This window comes from Lepisma saccharinum, chromosome 16 (assembly GCF_977018435.1).
Source record: "Lepisma saccharinum chromosome 16, izLepSacc3.1, whole genome shotgun sequence".
Lineage (NCBI taxonomy): Eukaryota > Metazoa > Arthropoda > Insecta > Zygentoma > Lepismatidae > Lepisma > Lepisma saccharinum.
In genome coordinates this window covers 7,783,757-7,803,878 of record NC_139244.1, presented here as the reverse complement: position 1 = coordinate 7,803,878, position 20,122 = coordinate 7,783,757, and the positions used below count along the sequence as shown (strand labels likewise).

General features: G+C 36.7%; 1 protein-coding gene across 3 annotated transcripts in view; it reads right to left on the bottom strand.

Moving 5' to 3' along the window:
- Positions 1 to 10,116: 10,116 nt before the first annotated feature.
- The window catches only part of LOC146000234 (IDLSRF-like peptide), a 181,039-nt gene continuing 171,033 nt past the window's right edge, over positions 10,117 to 20,122 (bottom strand). For all 3 annotated transcript variants that reach the window (XM_083137649.1, XM_083137648.1, XM_083137646.1), the window contains one exon: positions 10,117 to 14,010. In XM_083137649.1, coding sequence (XP_082993775.1) covers positions 13,817 to 14,010 — 194 coding nt within the window. In that variant the 3' untranslated portion in view covers positions 10,117 to 13,816. The remainder of the gene's footprint in view (positions 14,011 to 20,122) is intronic.

Sequence of the window (20,122 nt, the reverse complement as noted above, 5' to 3'; positions counted from 1 at the left end):
ACCTCAAAATGGGCTTCACACGAAGTATTTTTAGTGCTGGAGGAAAAACAAATGTACCACAATTAATTATTTAATCCATTGCCAAACTTTGTTAAAAATAATATTGTGCATTTCCATTGACCGTATGGCAAAGTTGCTAAAAAGACCATGCCAGGAAATTTGAATACTTAAATTATGTTAGAAAATGCACTTAAAATTCACAAAACAATAGGAGAGAAGAAAAATAAATCTCAAAAATGAAAAAAAATACAAAAAACAATGTTTTTGTTTTCAAGGCTTAGAAAAATTATGATACTTCATCAACTTCCAAATCCTAGTCATCACTTAGCAATGGAACATTATCAAGTCAGCTCAAAAGTGACAAGTACAGCCAACAACACATAACAGAGGCAAATTGTCCATCTCCATGTTCTCTGGTTTTTCTCTCGACAATGTACAGTTCAAGAATTGAAACAGAAGTATCAATAAACAAAGGACAGCCTATGAACTAGCCTAATTCAAACTCCATTCCTTAAAAAAACATAAGAGTGAAGAAAATACTATAAAATAGCAATGGACATTTTGTCTAGTTATCCTTGCCTTGATTCTATTTCACAGCTTAACATTCCACACACCCCTCCCCCTGGCACCACAGTATCATTATAAATGGAGTTTTTCACTTTTATTGGTACTTTGTAGCTGTGTAATTGTGTTAAATATTTTTCATATATTTGATGTTCAACACTACATTTACAAAAAAGTTTCCTAAGTGCAACAAAAGCAAATAAACATGAAAAATCTTTAACACAATTACACAGCTACAAAGTAAGCCTTGAAAACAAAAGGAATTTCTTTTTTTGGGTGAGGCCCCATTGAGATGCCAGATGGAACCTGCATAACACTTTCAAATTATATAACTTGGAAAATTCATACATATTACTTCCTTAATTACAAACTCAATAATTTGAAGTAAAGGCCCTTATTGCTGCCAGCATACAGGGGATGGACAAAAATATGGAAACACCTGTGAAGAAAACCTGGAATGCTGTAGCTAATAAGGTGCAGGACCGCCTTTAGCTTCCAAAACGGCCTGCAGTCTCAGAGTTCTGGATGGTGGATAATGGGATCTTGCACCATTCCTCATGCAAAACATGGTCACAATCCCTCTCAGTGTCCTTCTGTCTCTGTCACTCAGTGTACATTTTCGTCCACGCAGGTGTTTATCTGATGATGTCTTTCCGGACACATTATTATGTCATTATGATCTTGGATGGAGTCCCTCTCTTTGCACCAAATAACATGGCTACTTTGGTAACAGAGGCGCCTGCAAGGTGGGCACCAACAATTTGCCCTCTTTGAAACACTGTCAGCTCAGACGTGATTCAGTATCAACTGCACTGCACGCTATCTACAGCTCAACTATCGACTCCTACCAGTCCGGCAGGGTCCTATCTCATGGTACAAAACAAAAGAATGTCGCACCGCGTCAGATTTAAAGTGGAAAAATTGCATCTATATCACCCGTTCCAATGTTGTGGTTTTTCCATATTTTTGTCCATCCCCTGTATGTTACTAATGTAAGAGACCATGCAATACTTGAACTGTGGTTAACACCTGCTTCTCTTGATAATCTCAACACTAGCACACAGTATGGGATTTTATTCATTCTTTACAAGTACTGAAATACACACAAACAGGGGTTGGACAAAATAATATGAACACCCGATTAGATGAGCCCCATTTTCGGAGTTGTGTGCTGACTGCACTAGGAATGCACGGAACGTGTCTTTTGTTTTCTCCATATCCTATGGTCCCTCTGCTAGCTAGAGGTGAGCCACCAGTAAGCCTGTGAACGGCTTTGTGTTGTGTTGCACTACCATTATGTCTGACCTTACAGACTTCCAATGAGGGCAAATTGTTGGTGCATCCGTAACAACGGTCGCAAAGTTAGTAGGGGTATCGAGAGGTACTGTATCTACCGTGCAGGGGAAAACGACATCTGCGAAACAGAATAGTGGCAAAAAGACGAAACTGACAGAGACAGAGAGGAGGGCATTATGGAGGATCACCGCAACCAAAGTGACTGCTGAGCTGAATATGCATGTCGAGAATGCAGTGTCAACGAAAACAGTGCGCTGAGAACTGCGTACGCAGTTATTGCCAAGCTATTGTAACACAGGACAATGCCAAACTGAGATGTCAGTGGCATCAGAAGCACAAAACCTGGACTACCAACCAATGGAAACAACCAGTGGATGTGTTTACGTATGGCGAACACCGACCGAAGCATACAATCCAGACTGCCAACAGTGAAGCAATGTGGCCGTAGTATGATGGTGTGGGTGGTCACTTCATGGCATTCACTGGGTCCTATTGTCACACTGAAAGGAAGGGTAACTGCCAAGGTGTATGAAGGCATTTTAGGTGATCATGTCCATCCAATGGTGCAGGCATTGTTCCCAGAACGGGATACCATCTTCCAGGATGATAATGCCCCCATTTATATTGCTGGCACTGTCCAAGGTTGGTTTGATGAGCACGATGACGCACTTACACATCTTCCCTGGTTTGCACAATCACCTGATTTGAATATTATAGAGCCATTGTGGTCAGTATTATAAACCAGAGTACGGGCCCGTTTCCCTCCACGAGTCAATCTCACACAATGGACATTTCCACTTTGAAATGAAAAACGTTTTAAATCCATTCATTTTACAGATAATGACACAAACATGAGATGTGCAAAATATCTCGGCGATATTTGCTTCGGTTCTCGAGAAACACGCCTTCAAACACCGCTGAAATTCACCTACTACGTCACGGATTTGAAAACGTCCTCTCCATAGACAGGAGGTCCTCTGACGTCATCACTTAGAAATGCGTGCAGGCGGGGCTTCTGTTCGTCCCGTCAACTTAGCACGAGCCGCGGAAGCGACAGAAAATTCACTTGTTACTGTGTAAAACAAGTATCTTACAACTTCCAGTGCAAAAATCTGTGCTCCATTTCTTGGTGATGTATTATGCCCTAGCAGTATAGTAGTATTTACTGTAATTCAGCCACTCTGTAGAGGGTTTTCCCATTAGGGTGACAAAGCAAACCTTGTAACAGTCAATGGCTGAACACGTGAACAGCCTTGTTCATTGCGAATACATAGGTTAGTTCTGACTGGCAAGAACTTAATGTTATAGGAATGCCTTTTCTGGAATTACAATTATTTTCGTCATAATATTTTCTTCACAAATTTTAAGATAATACTTTTAGAACACACTGGTTTACACGCCAATTTCTGCAATATAAGAGGTGATACAGTATAAAAAGGTACGGTGAGTTTTTAGATTTCCTGCAGTAAATGACAGTTTTCTTCAGTTAATATATATATTGCAAATTTTTGTATTTAGCCTACTTTTACGTCGCTTTTCCGTTCACTTTGTTTAACTGCAACGATGAGAACGCAATTTATTAATTTATTATGTATCATCTCTAACATCACATTTCTTCCCACTTTTGGCTAATCGCTACAATGAAGATGAATAACTACAAGCAGTATTCGAAGTCGGGGTGCAGGAGTAGCCCCCCCCACACACACACTACCACCAACTGCACAATCTAAGTATCACCCAACCTGCCATGATAAGAGACAAACTTTTTCTTCTGTCCCATCTCATTTCGAGAACATTCACTTGTCCCATCTCCTTTTATGAGACGAGACGGAACATGCCTCGTCTCGTGAGCAACACTAACATTAACAATAGAAGCATCCCCCTAGCTGTCCCCAAAATCTCGAGCAAACATCCTCCCATGTAACAATTTCCAGTTCAATGAAATGTCACTCACAAGGAAACAGTCATGCCCAGGTCGAGAGTCAAACCTGGAACATGCGACTTCCTCAGATAAATCATGAATTTTATGTATAATAATTACAACGCCAGTTCATTCCTGATAATTCTGAATCTGCAGTTTGGTTTGCATATATAAGCAGGATAATATTTAGTTTTCGAGGGCTGTACCGTCGAAACGAGGAGTCAAAATAATAATAATAATAATAAAAATATTAAGAAAGGTTTTATTTGTATTTATAATGATAAGCCTCTGCATACGTTGTTAATTCTATATTTTTCTAGACTTGAGACGAGAACGAGAATTGCCCTCACAAACCGAGACGGATGTATATAAATTGAGACGAGACTGTCAATGAGACATTTACAAATAAACACGAGACAGACATTTACAACTCTCAACGAGAACGAGATCAAGGCTGCCATGTCTCGTCTCGATAGGATCCTTAGTGGTGAAGTTGTGAACCAACCAATTAATGCGTTCGGGGTAACGAGATGAGGCGGCTTTTTTCGCAGTACAAAATTCAAAATAATTATATCGTACCATTTCAGTAAGCTGGCCGGAAGCTTGTTGGGAAGCATGGGGGGAGGGGATGTTGGACCCGACAAAGTTGTGTGTTTGTAGTCACGAAGTATTGATACTTTTCTGTTCATCTTGTGTCACTACGTTTTTAAGAACCAAATTTCTTTAATATGATTCGAGGGGGGAAAAATAATTGATTTGACAGTCTCAATGCAGTTTCTTATCGCAGAAATTCCGAAACTATCAAGAAATTTCAGATATTGGTCTGCAGTCCCATCTGGTGTGTGGAATTACGAAATTTCCTTCCCATCCGTATCCCGTCCTATACGTCTCTAATTTAAGAGAATGAAATAAGTCCGAAGGAATTTTTTATGAACAAGCGGATAGAACAAGGAAACTGCTAATTTTAGTGAACCAAAAAAAGAGGGGGGTTGGACCCGTTGAATCCCCCTTAAATACTCACATGGTTATACACATTATTTCCTTGTAATAATTATACATAAACTAAGTATAGATATGTACTGTGCAACTAATGAAATCTTCTCAGTGTATTTTCTCTTATCTGCACAAAAATATTTGATCATAATTTGCGCAACAGAAATGGAACACAAACTGAAATTGCTTTATGGAAAAGAAAGTTAAATAGGCTTTATAAATAAAGTGAAGAATGTGAAAATTCCTATTTTGCACTACATAGGTTACGGTAAATATAAGTTTAAAAAATATTTTTTAGTGTCTGGTCAGCAACCAATTTTATAAGCAATATTTTTCGCATGGCCTGAGAACACACACGCAGCTGAACCCTTTCATGTATCTTGCACGTGAGCAGCACGGATATTTCATAGAAGAATGATCATTACAAAACATAGCTTTCCTTTCTCCTATCGCTCCTTCTTCCATTGTTTAAATCGGTACAGATTTGTAAAACTGCTGCACGTGTTCGCTCACCGTGGGCTACCCATCCGGAACTGGACGCTCGAAGCAGACGACAAACGAGCTCTCCCTAAGGAGTGACGTAGTAACATGGCGGCGGCGTGTTTTCAGCGCAACGCTAGCCTCGCAAGGGTCATTTTTCCAGGGTGTAGTTTTTAAAATTGTTGTAAAAAAAATTGAGTGGAAATGTCCATTGGAGTGGTTTCTTGTTGAGGAATGGAACATCCAACTGACTACCATCCAGGATTTGTATGCATCCATTCCTACGAGGATTGAGGCTGTTCTCAAAGGTGGTCCCACACCATATTAGGTGGGTGTTCATATTATTTTGTCCAACCCCTGTAACTCCCCCAAAAGTATACTTCTTAATACAGGTTAATACCATGTGCGACTCACACTACATTAGACACTTTTCTGTTATTGTAAAGCTTGACATGCACTGAGACGCCGGAAGTGCAGCAACAGAATGGAACAGTTTTGCTTCCAGCATCTTAGTGGGCCATACCCCTCAAGATAACCTGCAGACTTCTAGCCGGAAATTCCGTGCTTTGGTTGTGCACGTTTCCCTGTAGTAAGTGTTACACAATTTGATTTCGATAGAAGCAGACGACAGACGTTCTGTTGCTGGATTTTTCTCAGTTTCCCTGTGTCTCAGTGTGCGAGGTCCTTTAGGCACCATATGTTGAATAGGCAACATATATTTTTCTTATTGCATTTTCAAGTAGAAGTGTTAAACTATACTTTGGTACAAAAAAATATGAGCCTGCATGCATGTTGATAATTTACATTTCAATTAGTAATGAATGGAACAGTTTCTTAATGCAGTGTAATATTTTGAAATTTCTTCCAATTTCACATAAAAAAAAAATACAATTTGATACTACCATCTTACTTTACATATAATGAAGGGGAAATCCCAACAGCTGAAATGTTGAAGTAAACAATTAAGTAATAATCACAAATTATTTTTTTAATAACCAAAAAAGAGGTTAATAAACTTACACTCCAACCAACAATGTTGCTCATACACTGATGCTAGTTGCGGATTCTTGCTTTTGAACATTTACTAACATTTTCTATTTCAATGAGTTTTTAAAAAAATATTTTCAAACTTTACTTTGGTGTACATTTATGTGGAATTAGCATATGTAGAAGAGTTTGTCCTTACTCGCTGGAACATCAATGGACAGGCTCAACCTTTCGAGCTAGAAACCTGATAGTTTACGAATATCCTTCTCTTGTACAGATCTTTACATTGTACATCTCGATATGTTAAGAAAGCTTCTTACCCCTCCTCCCCTTCCGAGATCTATATAAATGGACTGACGAAGAACATCTATTATTCTTATGAATGCTAATTTCTGATACCAACTTATATGTTACTAAACCAATGCTTTGTAATTATTGATATGAATCTACTGCTACATAATTATGTATTACTCATTCATTTCAACTTGACAACGTGGCTTGAATTTGATGATTTTGGTTTTGGATTATTGATTCAACATTTGCTATCATCTGACGGACAAAACATATAAATATAATACAATGCAGCCAAAGCTGTGCACAGCATAATGTATGTCACTTTATATCTTAGTGTACATGATATGTGCTTTTTTTATTATTGCAAAATTAAATTTAAAAAGTATTGTAGCAAGAACAAAAAAGTAAAACTATTTTCCTGCAATTTGTGTTAGCATTTATGTAAATAATGAAATAAAACTGTTAAAATATTGTAAATATTCATTATTTTTATGGGTATGTTAACACTAAGGTTATTTGCATCCTTAACATGTCCTTTCTTTACAGGTCTGTTGCAGACATTAAAACACACCCATGTCCTCTGACTCGAACCGGAGAGTGACCAAGGCGAGTTGAGTCCAACACCGAAGCTGGCATAAAACTGTTAGGTTGGCCTCTTAATGTAAATACATACTTTTCAATAAAAATGTACACCATATATGGCGAGTGCGCAGTGTTTACAATTGAAAAAACTAAAATATTATTCCATATGTGCACAGTCAACGTTGTAAAGTATATATTTAATCAGCGCCATGCTTCTCTACCTAAAACCATTTAATATGAAGCGTAATTCCTCTCGGTTGAATAATTATCGTGTTTTAAAAATGTGAAGTGATACGTTGTTTACATCTCACGCGGCTGCCATTACAACAGCGCTCGTGATCTAGAGGTCGCTTCTGATAGGTTATGCTACGAAAATAGGACGGATCCTATCCCTGAGAAATGACCTGAAATATGCCATGGCATCTGAAATGCCATTAAAATTTCTCGCTTTACACGATAGGATTTTGGTCATGGCATAAATGTTAAGAAAAATGCTTTCGTCTAAAGTGGGTGTTACACAAGAAATGTCATATTTCCAAGGAAAAAGGAATTACGTTTGTTTTCAGACATATTTTCTTGTAAAAAATGCATGAATTATTAAAACAGGCAATTTGTACAATTGAAAAGAGAATCCATTTCTCACTATCACAACTAGAAATACCACACAGATGTAAGTGTTAATTGCTTTCCAAGCTACATAACATTTTGAATGATGACTTAAATCTAGTGGCGTGCTAAAGAATTCCATTTAGGGTTCAGGTTATGATGGTAAAGAGGTTATTAATTCTCTTGACATTAAACATAGTTTGAATTTTCTTCGGATAGATATTTGTTTACGCAATCACACAAGATATTTTGTGAAAAGTCAGATATCAGATTTCATGTTTTCCTGGAACACTAACATATTTTTTGCTAGTCCCCCCAAAAATGTTAATTCGGAAATTCACTGTACTGCACAATCAAGGGATGAAGACTGGCTACTGGAGTAGTGCAGCTGTTCACTAATGGTCTCCGCTTGCATGTCTTAACCCGTTCAGACAAACCTCTGCCTTACACATCTTTTAATTCATAATAGCTTCTAACGGACTTACTATACCATTTGCATGAAGTAATTAATAAATACAATAATCATAATTAAATGATAGTTTCTTAAAAAGTAAATATTTCTTTGTAACTAACAACGTAAATTTGAAGGATTTTGAAGAACTTCCCCCTGTTGTAACTTTATTATCCAAAGAATATCAATCTCAATTTTTTTTACAGGTATCTCTCAGAGCACACTTTACACTGTAAATATCATTTTTTTAGGCCCCCCATCACGGATATAGGGGCTCAAATTTTGGGAAAAAAGATAATAAATACTGTAAATGAAAAAAACATTTTCAAAGAGCTTTAACTAAAATAGGCAACCAGTAGCAGAGCTAAAATATTCTCTGCCAAACTTTGGATGCATATGTTTCCTCTAAAAAAAATTATAGTTCTGATATGACATTACTTCCCTACTAAAGAAATTTCTAAACTTTTTTTCTTCAAGATATCAGTTTTGGCACTAAATTTAAGCCATTTTCATTAGAGATGGTAAAAAAAAGTACAGAACATAAAATAAAGCTTGAAATGTTGTGAAAACAATGTTTCTCACCATAGGTTTCTATCATTTTTCTTAGCCAAGTTGTCTAAGGCCAAAATGCTAGAGGTCATGAAACAAAAAAAGGCCACCATTTTTAAACAAAGTCAAGTATTAGAGAAATAATGCCTGCTTTGAACTACCCTGTCATATGGTGTCATATGGGAGGCCTTTGAAATATGGCATATTGAAAATATTAAAAATGATCAGGCAACCAGTGCTAGACCACACGGTATGGGTTGACCCAAGTGCATTATATACAAAAACTCTGGTCTTATTACAATTTCTGCAAGCTAAAAGTGGATGAACATCACAGTAATGCTTCTCCCACTTATTCAACATTTCTAACAATATTATGTGTACTCGTATTAGTGGTAATTTGTGAGTGTTTTAGGGCCATTTATAAAAAATATAGCTGTATGCCAGTGGAAAATTGGTTCATATACCCTATACTGAAACCTGTGATATTTTTACTATGAAAAATATTACCTTTCTGATTTTTTAATATTATGTTTGACATGTATTGATTATGCTGTGTAACAATTTCCATTGTGGTAAAACCTTGGATTCCCTATCAAACATTTACCCAAAATGGAGTGTTTTTTTCATCACAACATATTACTTTCTTTCAAGATTTTTGTTCTTTCTGAGTAGGCAAGAGTGATAATAGTCATTTTCTGTTAGGACTGTTCTCTTCTCCAACAATACCTAAATCATCAAATTATTCCACGTAGTTTCCGAAATATGGCATATTTTGTGTCATGTGGTGAGTTTGTTCATCCACACAATTTCAGGAAATCTTTAAATTTTCAAAAAATTGAACTTTCAACATATTTGTTGGACAAGTCTAATATTACATATATTTGTCATACTGGACAAAGTATCTATCAGTAAAAAAAAAAAAAAAAGGAAGTAAATCCGTGACTATGAAGCAACTTTTTGATTCACGTTGAATGACTCGTACACAAAAAATTAACATTTGTATGAAAGCAGAATTACCTTTCCAGCATATGACACAAAGAAGATAAGATTCCAAATAAGCCTTTTTTTCTGATGATTTTCCTATGAAAAAAAAATCCTGAAATGTGACTAAAGGAAGGACACCATGATGCAATGTATCATTTAAACTTTAATAGGAACTCAGTCGTACTGGCAGACCTCTGTTGCACTCATACACAAAATCTGAAAATGTGAAAAAGAAGGTTGTGAATTCTTGAAAAAATATTCTGTATTTTCTTCAATTCGAACACTGCTTGCCAACAATTAGAAACAGTGAAGAACAATTGAAAAACATAGTAAAAGAGGAAAATGACTAAGTTTAAAAATAGAAAGGAACCTTGTACCACAAAGAAACAATAAATGCCTTGTTACAAATTTAATATTTTTATTTGAGATTCAAACATATCGTCAGAAATAAACGCTTTCGAAGGCAACCATTTTTATGTCACCTTCAAATATCACAATATTTCATAAAGGAACAACTTATAAATAAATATACACTGTGATTCACATAATTCTCTCTTATTTTTCAAAAGGATTCCTAATTTTATTTATATATATGTATATATATATAATTGAAAATAAACTACCAGGAGATTTAATCTTATCGGAAAAATATATTTATTATTACTAAGAAATATATATATGTGTGTGTATGCAATTGAGGGTGGAAACTAAATTACATTCGTAGTACTTCATTCTCCCATGAACTGTTTGAGAGACAGACAGATGCGGTGTGTCCATTTCTTGGTGTCTCATCCCAGTGGTGTGGGTTCTCGAGGGATCTAGATAAGTGAGGGTCAAAAGGTCGAGCTAAGGCGGCCCGCCAGCTCTTGTATGGTGTTCGTAGTTCACAGGTCGTTATCTAGAGCGCGCTGCTGTCCAGGTCAACGCATTGACCCCACCAAAGCTCAGGTTTTTGGGTCGTTGTGGGTCTGGTAACATTGACACGAAAGGGGATCTGACTAAGATGCCTATCAGCTCTTCACGGTGACCTGGATCGTGTGCGGAACCTCTGGGTCTTTGTCGAAAGCCTGCCTTCGTGTAGAGTTACAGAAAATAGCATTTATCATAATTTGCTCACAGGGTGCCAAATTAAAGGCAGTTATAACATTTAGAGTAACTAAACCACAATATACCCACATAAGTAAGCAGTACTATGTTCCAACTTTAGCAACTTACATTTTTGTGCAGTTTTTTTTTTGCTTGTCAGCATTTCTTGATCATCTGGTTCAGTGTACTTAAAATCTACAAGAGTGTGTGTCGTCTGTCTATTGTCGAATTTTTTTATAAGAATAGCCATTACAGAAATGGTGTGTTTGCAATCAAAGTACACAATGTAACAAAATGGTGAACACAAATTTGTCTTCAGTTTAGAAATGTTAAATATTCGAACAGAAATGACAGTCTATATTCATTCTGCGATATTTTAATTCACCATGGAATAAACATTATTCCCTAACAACTCATCAAAATTTCACAATATATGTGGACTGGAAATAATAAAAAAATATGAATAGATTTTCCTGAGAAAGTAGATCCAGAATAGAGATACACATGCTCATGAGTGTATAGTGTTCATAAGTACATATGTATTTATTACACTATGAAAAGTGTATATACCGAATATATCTCTATGATTTACATAAATCTAATTTCTTGAAACATTCAAATACTAAATTCTTTGAAGCTCACATTAGACAAAACCAGAAATTATTATAAAGTTTCCAATATTAGTTCTGATTAAACTATCACATTTTTTATAATTCCCCTTTACTAATAAATAAAGCAGTTTCTAAAAATACAATGAATGCATTATATTTTTCCTGAGTGATTTGTGTACATTATCATTTGCTCATCACATTGCCAAAGCACATTTTCTTCATAAAGAATTATCTGAATTTGAGTGGACAATCTAACCACGTCACAATATATTGTTATGAAAATCGGCTGCAAACTTTGTGGAAGTATTTTACCTGTTATCAAAATACAAGTGGATGCATTGAATTTAAAGATATTTGTAAATATTAAAATGTTCTAGATTTCCAGCCATCCTGTAACTATAGATAATGTTTGGTCGAGTATATTAATGATGTGTAGTGATATCTAACACATGAAGTGTGATTAAATATGATGTGAAGTGAGACTTTTCTACTTTACATTAAGTTCAGAAATTTTCGAGATTGTTGATCACTTAATAATACACGTTAGTAACACTCAAATGATGGCGGTAGAAAGTAAAGAAATTCAAGTCTTCTACTGTTTTTAAACATGCCTTTGTGGACAGAATGTATTTATTAATTTCACCCATAGACTTGTCGATGATGGAAATGCTATTTGATTTACGATGTTTCATTTGCATATGAACTAATTGAATATGCCGTAGTTGGTATAATTGAATCTTGCACGTACGTAATTACACGGAGTAATTTGAATCACACTGTTTTGAATAAGTAACGTGTTCCAGTCAAAATAAATGAAAGTAAGTTGATTTTGAAAACTTTAAATGTCAATGATTTGATTTTTGTGAGTCTCATAGCCTGGAAAATTAACAAGTATCTTTTAGTAACTGTTTTACACTGATTGATAAGTAACTTATGTTGAGATTTATGTAACATTTCGTAATGTTTGTCTGTTTACAAGATTCTGCATTATTTATTGAACGATTCATATTACCATTAATGCAAACTCAACAATATTGTGGTTAGGTTTTGAGAAGGGGTAAGCAACATGGATTACCTCCAATTTTAGGTCAGGTTCGAGTTACACAAAATCTAGCTCTATGCAAATTTATGACATGAAGGAGTTTGTACTTTATAATTTCAAGAGTAATGATTCTTTGTGGCAAGGAAACCTCATCTTGAATATACAGACATCCCTACAAGCTTTCGACATAAGGCCAGAACTCCTTCCCAGGTTGGTAAGAAGCGCTGATAAGCCTCCGAACCCGATTTTTAGGGGCGAGTTCCTCCTCTGGAAACTTACCCTCTCAGTTCAGTACTTGATGGATGGTTTCTGGATTCGCAAAGGGCGTAGACAAACACCAAAGAATTGAAAACTACACAGTTGATTTTTTTGCTTTACTCGCCAAATGTAGAGGAATTCCTGTAAGAGATAACCTCGCAAATACAAGACAAGTGTTGCCAGGTCACTTCTTCGTTTCATTTCATCACGCTTGGTTCTAACATTCAGCACAGATGGCAGGCTAAATGTGTGAAACAAATCGAGCGTGTTTTGTCACAAATAGAAGAGTAATGGCAGTAAATTAAAGTAATGGATTTTGAGCAACGATTTTCAATGGATACTGATAAACACAAATAAAAGTAGTGAATAGCTTTGGGAGTTGCTTATACATTTCCTCCATCTGTACAGCTGCTGCCAACTGGTAGCGAATGTTAAAACCAATCCTCTACGTCAGGGGAAGTCATCTACAAACGATTGATCATTTGCTTTGATAAGCATATATGCACCAATATAGTATATATGATTATCACATATTACAATTGAAAACATCAATCACAGGACAGATTTAGAATACAGAGAGAAAAATATATGTATATGTACCAACACAGAATGTTGTGAGAAATGCCCAGCAATGGCCCGTCGACTCATAAACACCGTCTATAGTTCCTTTCCTTTAACTCTTTGGAAGGGGGAGGGGGTGTTTAAGGTCGGTTGGAAGTGCATTGGGCAAAAAATATATTACTCTTGTATGTATGAGCGTCCTATTTTTACAATCCATAAAGTCACACGAGTAAGCATGCTCTACTCGCTCCATAATATCACCTGGGGAAGATTCCTTCAAAATGCATCACACATGCGACGTTCTTTTGTTTCTATCAGATGAGAAGGACGAATTTGTGCACTACGTTACTAAAGTCCCTCTACAAAAAATGACTCTTCAGGACGTATGAATTCTTGTAGACAGATAGACAGACAGACAATTTGTAATTTCTTTGTTATCATTCTGGACAAACAGGAAAGCATAAGAAAGGAAAGGGCAGAAGGAACCAAAAGAAACTGAAGTGGATTGAGATCGGGAGGTTGGGGAGTCCAATTAAACCGTGCGCAGTAGCTCAATCCAGGAATCCCGTGTTGACAAGCTTTTCGAGGAAGAACTTCACGTCCGCAAGTTCCGAATCTTTGATCCCGAGGCTCTTTAGCATTCCCAGATCTCCATTCTCCACTGCCATGAAGACTGACCTCAGATGTTCAAGGTCGGACCGCATCAAGTGCAAGGCGGCGCCGAAGTCTTCAATCGTCTGAGATTCTGTGAAAGAACAGCGATAGAAACATCAGTAGCATTAACAGCAATGTTTAAGTCAATTTTAGACACACCTAAACTACAATGAAAACGTGATCCAACAATTGGAGGCTTCTCTTAAGTGTATACATAAACCACACTATTTTAACTTGAAGTAGAGTGAAATGGTCTGATGGTACGCTTTCGTGTTACGGGGAAACACACGCCCACAAAATTAAGAATAAGCAAATTGTCTATATCTATTACTTAGTTTTCTGTTACATGTTATGTAATTCATGAGGAATTACAGAGTTGCTTTTAAGTCCACCATGTTACACTTAGATTAACTGGAGTCTTCCCAATGGCGCAGTGATAGCGTCGTTGCCTTGTAATCAAGGGGACTCGGGTTCGATAGCTGGTGGAGGCACATAGTGGTTTGGATCCCACCTTAAACTGTAGGTCCAGTTCCGATTAGCTTTACTGTGCATAAAGTGGACTTAAAACACCAAAACAACAATTAGATTCATTGGAACTGAACGACGTTTATAGTGAAATCCGAACCACTGTGCAATCCTTTGAATACAAGGCACCTGCTTAGTCAACATGCTATCGATGAGGCACACATGAGGAATTGAATAGTAGTGATACTGGTTCTGATTCAGGGTGTCTACTCTAGGACCATGATAAAATTCAAGTATAATTCCCGCTCTCCAAAAATTCAAGCAGATGTTTTCTCTATTTCACCCTTACGTATTACCGCCTCTCAACATCCACACACAATTATCTTAATAATATAAAGGGTCTATGTGATTCCAACATCCAAAAAATTTAATTCAATTAAACGGTATACGTAAAATATTTAATTTAAGGTGCTGAGTTTCTATTACAATCAGAAAGACAGTTTACAAGACACCAGTAAACTCGCAAGAAGAGCTCAGGGAGAGGATCTTAACAGCTGGTCAACACATCAAGGACACCATCACATCACGAGTTACGAGACCAAATGTCCGTAAAAACCTGCGTGCCTGCATTCGTAACGGAGGTGCCCACTTTGATCAAGACGTGTAATGTTCTTTAATTGTATTGTTCATTGATTCCATTCACATGAAGATGAATGAAGTATTATTTCTTGTACACAAATGTGAATGTTAGCAACATTTGTACCTTGTTGGATAGCTGATGACACAAGGAAGTAATTTAAATAATTTGTACGCTTCGTGTCATACCATTTTTGTTATTAATACATTGCCAAGTAAACTAAGAGTGCATTTTTTTTATCATCACTTAAAAGTTTAGACCCACCCGTTACTTACATGTGATTGTTATTTGGGACAAACTTTTTTTTTCAACGAACCTCATATTTATTAGCTATCAGAAAACGCTGAAATATGTGCCACAGAATGAGCAGTGTTTTCTCAGTTCATCTTTTTATGTGGAAAATTGTTATTTTTTTAAAAAAAAAACAAACAATAGAAATTCGATTATCTCGAAAAACTACTAATTTTCGGACGGGGTATCATATGGTCAAATTTATTGCAAATTGTCTCTACTTTAACCCCTTTCAGGGAATACATCTAATTACAAGTCACCCTATATATTAAGAAAGTTTTTTTTATTTATAATGGCCTTTACATACGTTGTTAATTCTATATTTTTCGAGACTTGAGACGAGAACGAGAATTGCCCTCCCAAACCGAGACGAGACTGTCAATGAGACATTTACAAATAAACACGAGACAGACATTTACAACTCTCAACGAGAACGAGACCAAGGCTGCCATGTCTCGTCTCGATAGGATCCTTAGTGGTGAAGTTGTGAACCAAGCAATTAATGTGTTCGGGGTAACGAGATGAGGCGGCTATTTCCGCAGTACAAAATTCAAAATATATCGTATCATTTCAGTATGGGATATTGTTATACACATGGGCGTATATATAGTTCATGGGGGGGGGGGGTAAGGGAATGGATCAACTTTTGGTATGATTAGGGTTGCTTTATTTCGTAAGTGAAAATCCAGGACACTGCTGGCCAGAAGCTTGTTGGAGAGCAGGGGGTGCTGGACCCGACAAAGTTCTGTGTATGTAGTCACAAAGTCACGCTAGTATTGATACTTTTCTGTTCATCTTGTGTCACTACGTTTTTAAAAACCAAATATCTTTAAGATAACTCGAGGGGGAAAAAATAACTGATTTGACAGTCTCAATGTAGTTTCTTATCGCAAAAATTCCGAAAGTATCAGGAAATTGCAGACATTTGGTCTGCAGTCCCATTTGGTGTGTGGAATTACGTAATTTCCATCCCATCCATATCCCGTCCTACGTCTCTAATTTAAGAGAATAAAATAAGTCCGAAGAAATTTTTATGAACAAGTGGATGAACAGGTAATTCTGGTAATTTTACTGAACCAAAGGGGCGTGGACTCGTTGAACCTCCCCTTAAATACACATAATTTCCTTGTAATAATTATACATAAACTAAGTATTAATATGTACTGTGCAACTGATGTAATCTTCTCAGTGTATTTTCTCTTAATTGCCCAAAAATATTTGATCATAACTTGCGCAACAGAAATGAAACACAAACTGAAATTGCTTTATGGAAAATAAAGTAAAATAGGCTTTATAAATAAAGTGAAGAATGTGAAAATTCTTATTTTGCACTACATAGGTTACGGTAAATCTCGATAAATATAAGTTTAAAATATATATATTTTTGAAAGTTTGGTCAGCAACCAATTTTACAAGCAATATTTTTCGTATGACCTGAGAACACGCACGTAGCAGAACCCTTTCATTTATCTTGCACGTGAGCAGCACGGATATTTCATAGAAGAATGGTCATTACAAAGCATAGCTTTCCTTTCCACTATCGCTCCTTCTTCCATTATTTAAATCTGTACAGATTTGTAAAACTGCTGCACATGTTCGCTCACCGCGGGCTACCCGCAGTAAACTGGACGCTCGAAGCAGACGACAAACGAGCTCTCTGTGAGTAGTGACGTATTAACATGGCGGCGGCGTGTTTTCAGCGCAACGCTAGCCTCGCAACTTTGGAAGTCTCGTTTCTGCCTTAAACTGGACGAAGAGAAACGCGAGAACTTGCAGGGGTCATTTTTCCAGGGTGTAGTTTTTAAAATTGTTGTAAAAAAATTGAGTGGAAATGTATACTGGAGCGAAAGCTCTGTTATAGGTGAAATATATAAATAAATAAAAATAATTATATTCTGAATGCACTTATTTTCTGTTTTTCAGACATACCGTTTGTGTGCTTGTTTTCCGTCATTAGATAATGTGAAATTGAACTTGTTGAAAAAAGAATCAAATCCTTTGCTCCAACACAAATGCTTTAGCACCGTCTTTTGCCCCTTTTGGAGTGATTTACGAGGATACTAACGCCTCTCATACTACTACTACTACTACTAATAATAATATTGGCAAGTTTTTTCTGGTACTGCCCCCTCAGACAAACATTCGTGGTTGCGCCTCTGGTTTTAGGCCTACTTTGTTCACATATAGACTAATCGGGACTGACTCCATTAAGTTTGAACTTGGCAATAGAAATTTCGTCAAGTTTTCAGTGTTACTAGTTGGATAGGTCATTTTGTGTATTAATTTCGGTTTTCTTAGAATGTAAATACACTTTTTCTAAATCCTGTAAATGTTATAAGATTAATAAACTAGGTTAAAACTCTAAGGTGTATTCTAAAGTACTTAGAACAGGAAGACAGTAGTTTATTTTACTAACTGGCAACACATAGCCTACATATTAGTATACTCGCCCCAAAAAACTACCTTCCGAAATGAAGTCACTGAGTGGGCACCACTTCAAAGCAAAAAGATTAATTCGCACAGTGATTTATGATTAGTAGGGCCCTGGACTTTATGTCCTATAAAAGTGTAAAACATGTATGTAATTATGTTATATAAATTGGAAAATATGTCAGAAAAATGCAGAAATATTCCCAGTAAAGCCAAAAATATGCACAACAGTGCTCTCGAATTTCTCCCATACCCGATAGAGTAGAGTAGGGGCTGTAATGTACCGAATGCTATTTTTACTTTTGACTGATTTTTGTGAAAAGCGAAAAAGGCAAAGAAATGAGAACGAAACTTCTTTACTTCCCGTGCAACAATGAGAGAGGACATTTTCCCTCGATAATGTTTGCATGGCTATCAATTGTCGGCGGGATAAAAAAGTGGGGTATTATTGTTCTGTACTAAGAAAAGACTGCACCTTTCTTCCTCCGCAATTTCCATATCCTGCCATCGACAATATGAAATATCCGTTGTGCTACAGCTACGAAGAAAAAAATATGAAATAACCGATTATGTGGGAGAGAATTACTAAATTATACACAAATATGTCTTATTACAACAAAATTGAAGAAATATGTTGTAAAAATGCTAAATTGGTGTAATATGTCAAAATATGCTTTGACAAGTTTGTCTATTTCGGCTGATTTTTATCAGATATGTAAATATCTCACCCCAATAATAGAAGCCGAAGCCAATTGAAAAATATGTTATAACATTAAGTCCCGGGCCCTAATGATTAGATTAAATTGATGAATAGACATAGAGAGTACTATCCGTCTCCAGCTGGGACTTGAACGCGGAATATTCGGAGGATGAATCATGAATAGACCATTCAATGCACCCAGTCACAGAGGAGCGAGAAGCTGGATCAACAACGAATCACAGCTTTGGCAATCAAAACTTCCTATAGGTGGATTTCATGTGACGTCAGGATGCGCACAACCGCCATGTTTCCGGCCAATTTCATTTGTCGTATCCAAGGAAATATCCACCACGTAGCGTTCGTTACATCTGCACCAACTGCACGTTTGTTTTAAATCACGAATGCCTGTATTGGTATCTCCCGCCCACCCGCTTGAATTCCGCATGCCTACAAGAACTGGCCTCAATCATAGCTGCTCGAAGCCACAATGCAACAGCTTGTGATGTAGGTGAAACACACCTATACCTTAGTTCGGAGCGTAGTTATTTTATTTATGCGGAAAACGAATTTGTGTATGTAATAAACAAAACAGACTGCATGGAGCACAGCAGTTCTCCGTGTGAAAAAAACATGCTAGCCGTTCAGCTTAAATAATGCAATTGGCTTGAAATAAAAAAAAAATACGATGATAGAACTGCTTTTTCCGTTTAGAAAAAAATTGACATTGTAATGCTGAAAAATCCGCTGAAAACTTTCATACAATGCCTGTTAGTAGGGACACAAATTTATGGTAAATAAAAACTGAGGAGAGCGGTAAATAAAATGACAGATCAGCGGTATATACCAGCGGTGAAAAAAAAAATTGGCACACTTTTTCATCATGAGAGGAAACAACATACAAAAGAGCTATAAATTGATAAATTACTTCATTTTTATATACTGTACAGGGTGGCTTAATAAGTCACTTAACACCCTCAGTACAAGGCCACTGCGGCATGGAATTTGAAATTGGCAATGACCAATCGTTATCTGGCCAAGGGGGAACCACATTAACGCCACCCACACGGTCGGCGGCCATCTTGATGTCCGCCATCTTAAATTCAACTTCAGAATTTTAAATGGGAAGGGGGTCGTGCGACATGTCAAAATGGGCTAGAATTTTACGAGAAATCCAATGGTGAAGGTTTTTTCGACGTATCTTTAACCAGTAAAAAGTTATGACTGAATTCTTGTACCAATTTGCTCCTTTTCGAGGTGTTAAAAAAATGCCTTAAAATTTGTTTAGCGCTTCGGTAATGCATCGAGATCAAAGTGACGTCTATGGAGAGACGTTCGCATGCCATTGCACATTATTTTAATCGGATACATCCATGAAGAGCTGTGCATTATGAATGGTTGTCGCGAACAATTTACAGTGTGACGCTTCCATTGAATTAAAAGTCCTTCACAGTGACAAGGCTAATGTTTATGTTCATAAGGAAGTTCATAAACAGAATATTCGATGCTTTTTATCTGATAACCCGTTTTCGACAGATCAAAGCTGAATGGTTAGTGTTGGTAAGTTAATGGTGTGGCGTGCTGTGTGGAACACGATTGGTTAGTCAATCTTCCATCAACGGAACCTTAAATGCTTAGGGATACTTGGATTTGTTAAATAAACAGGTTTTTTCATCCTTGCTT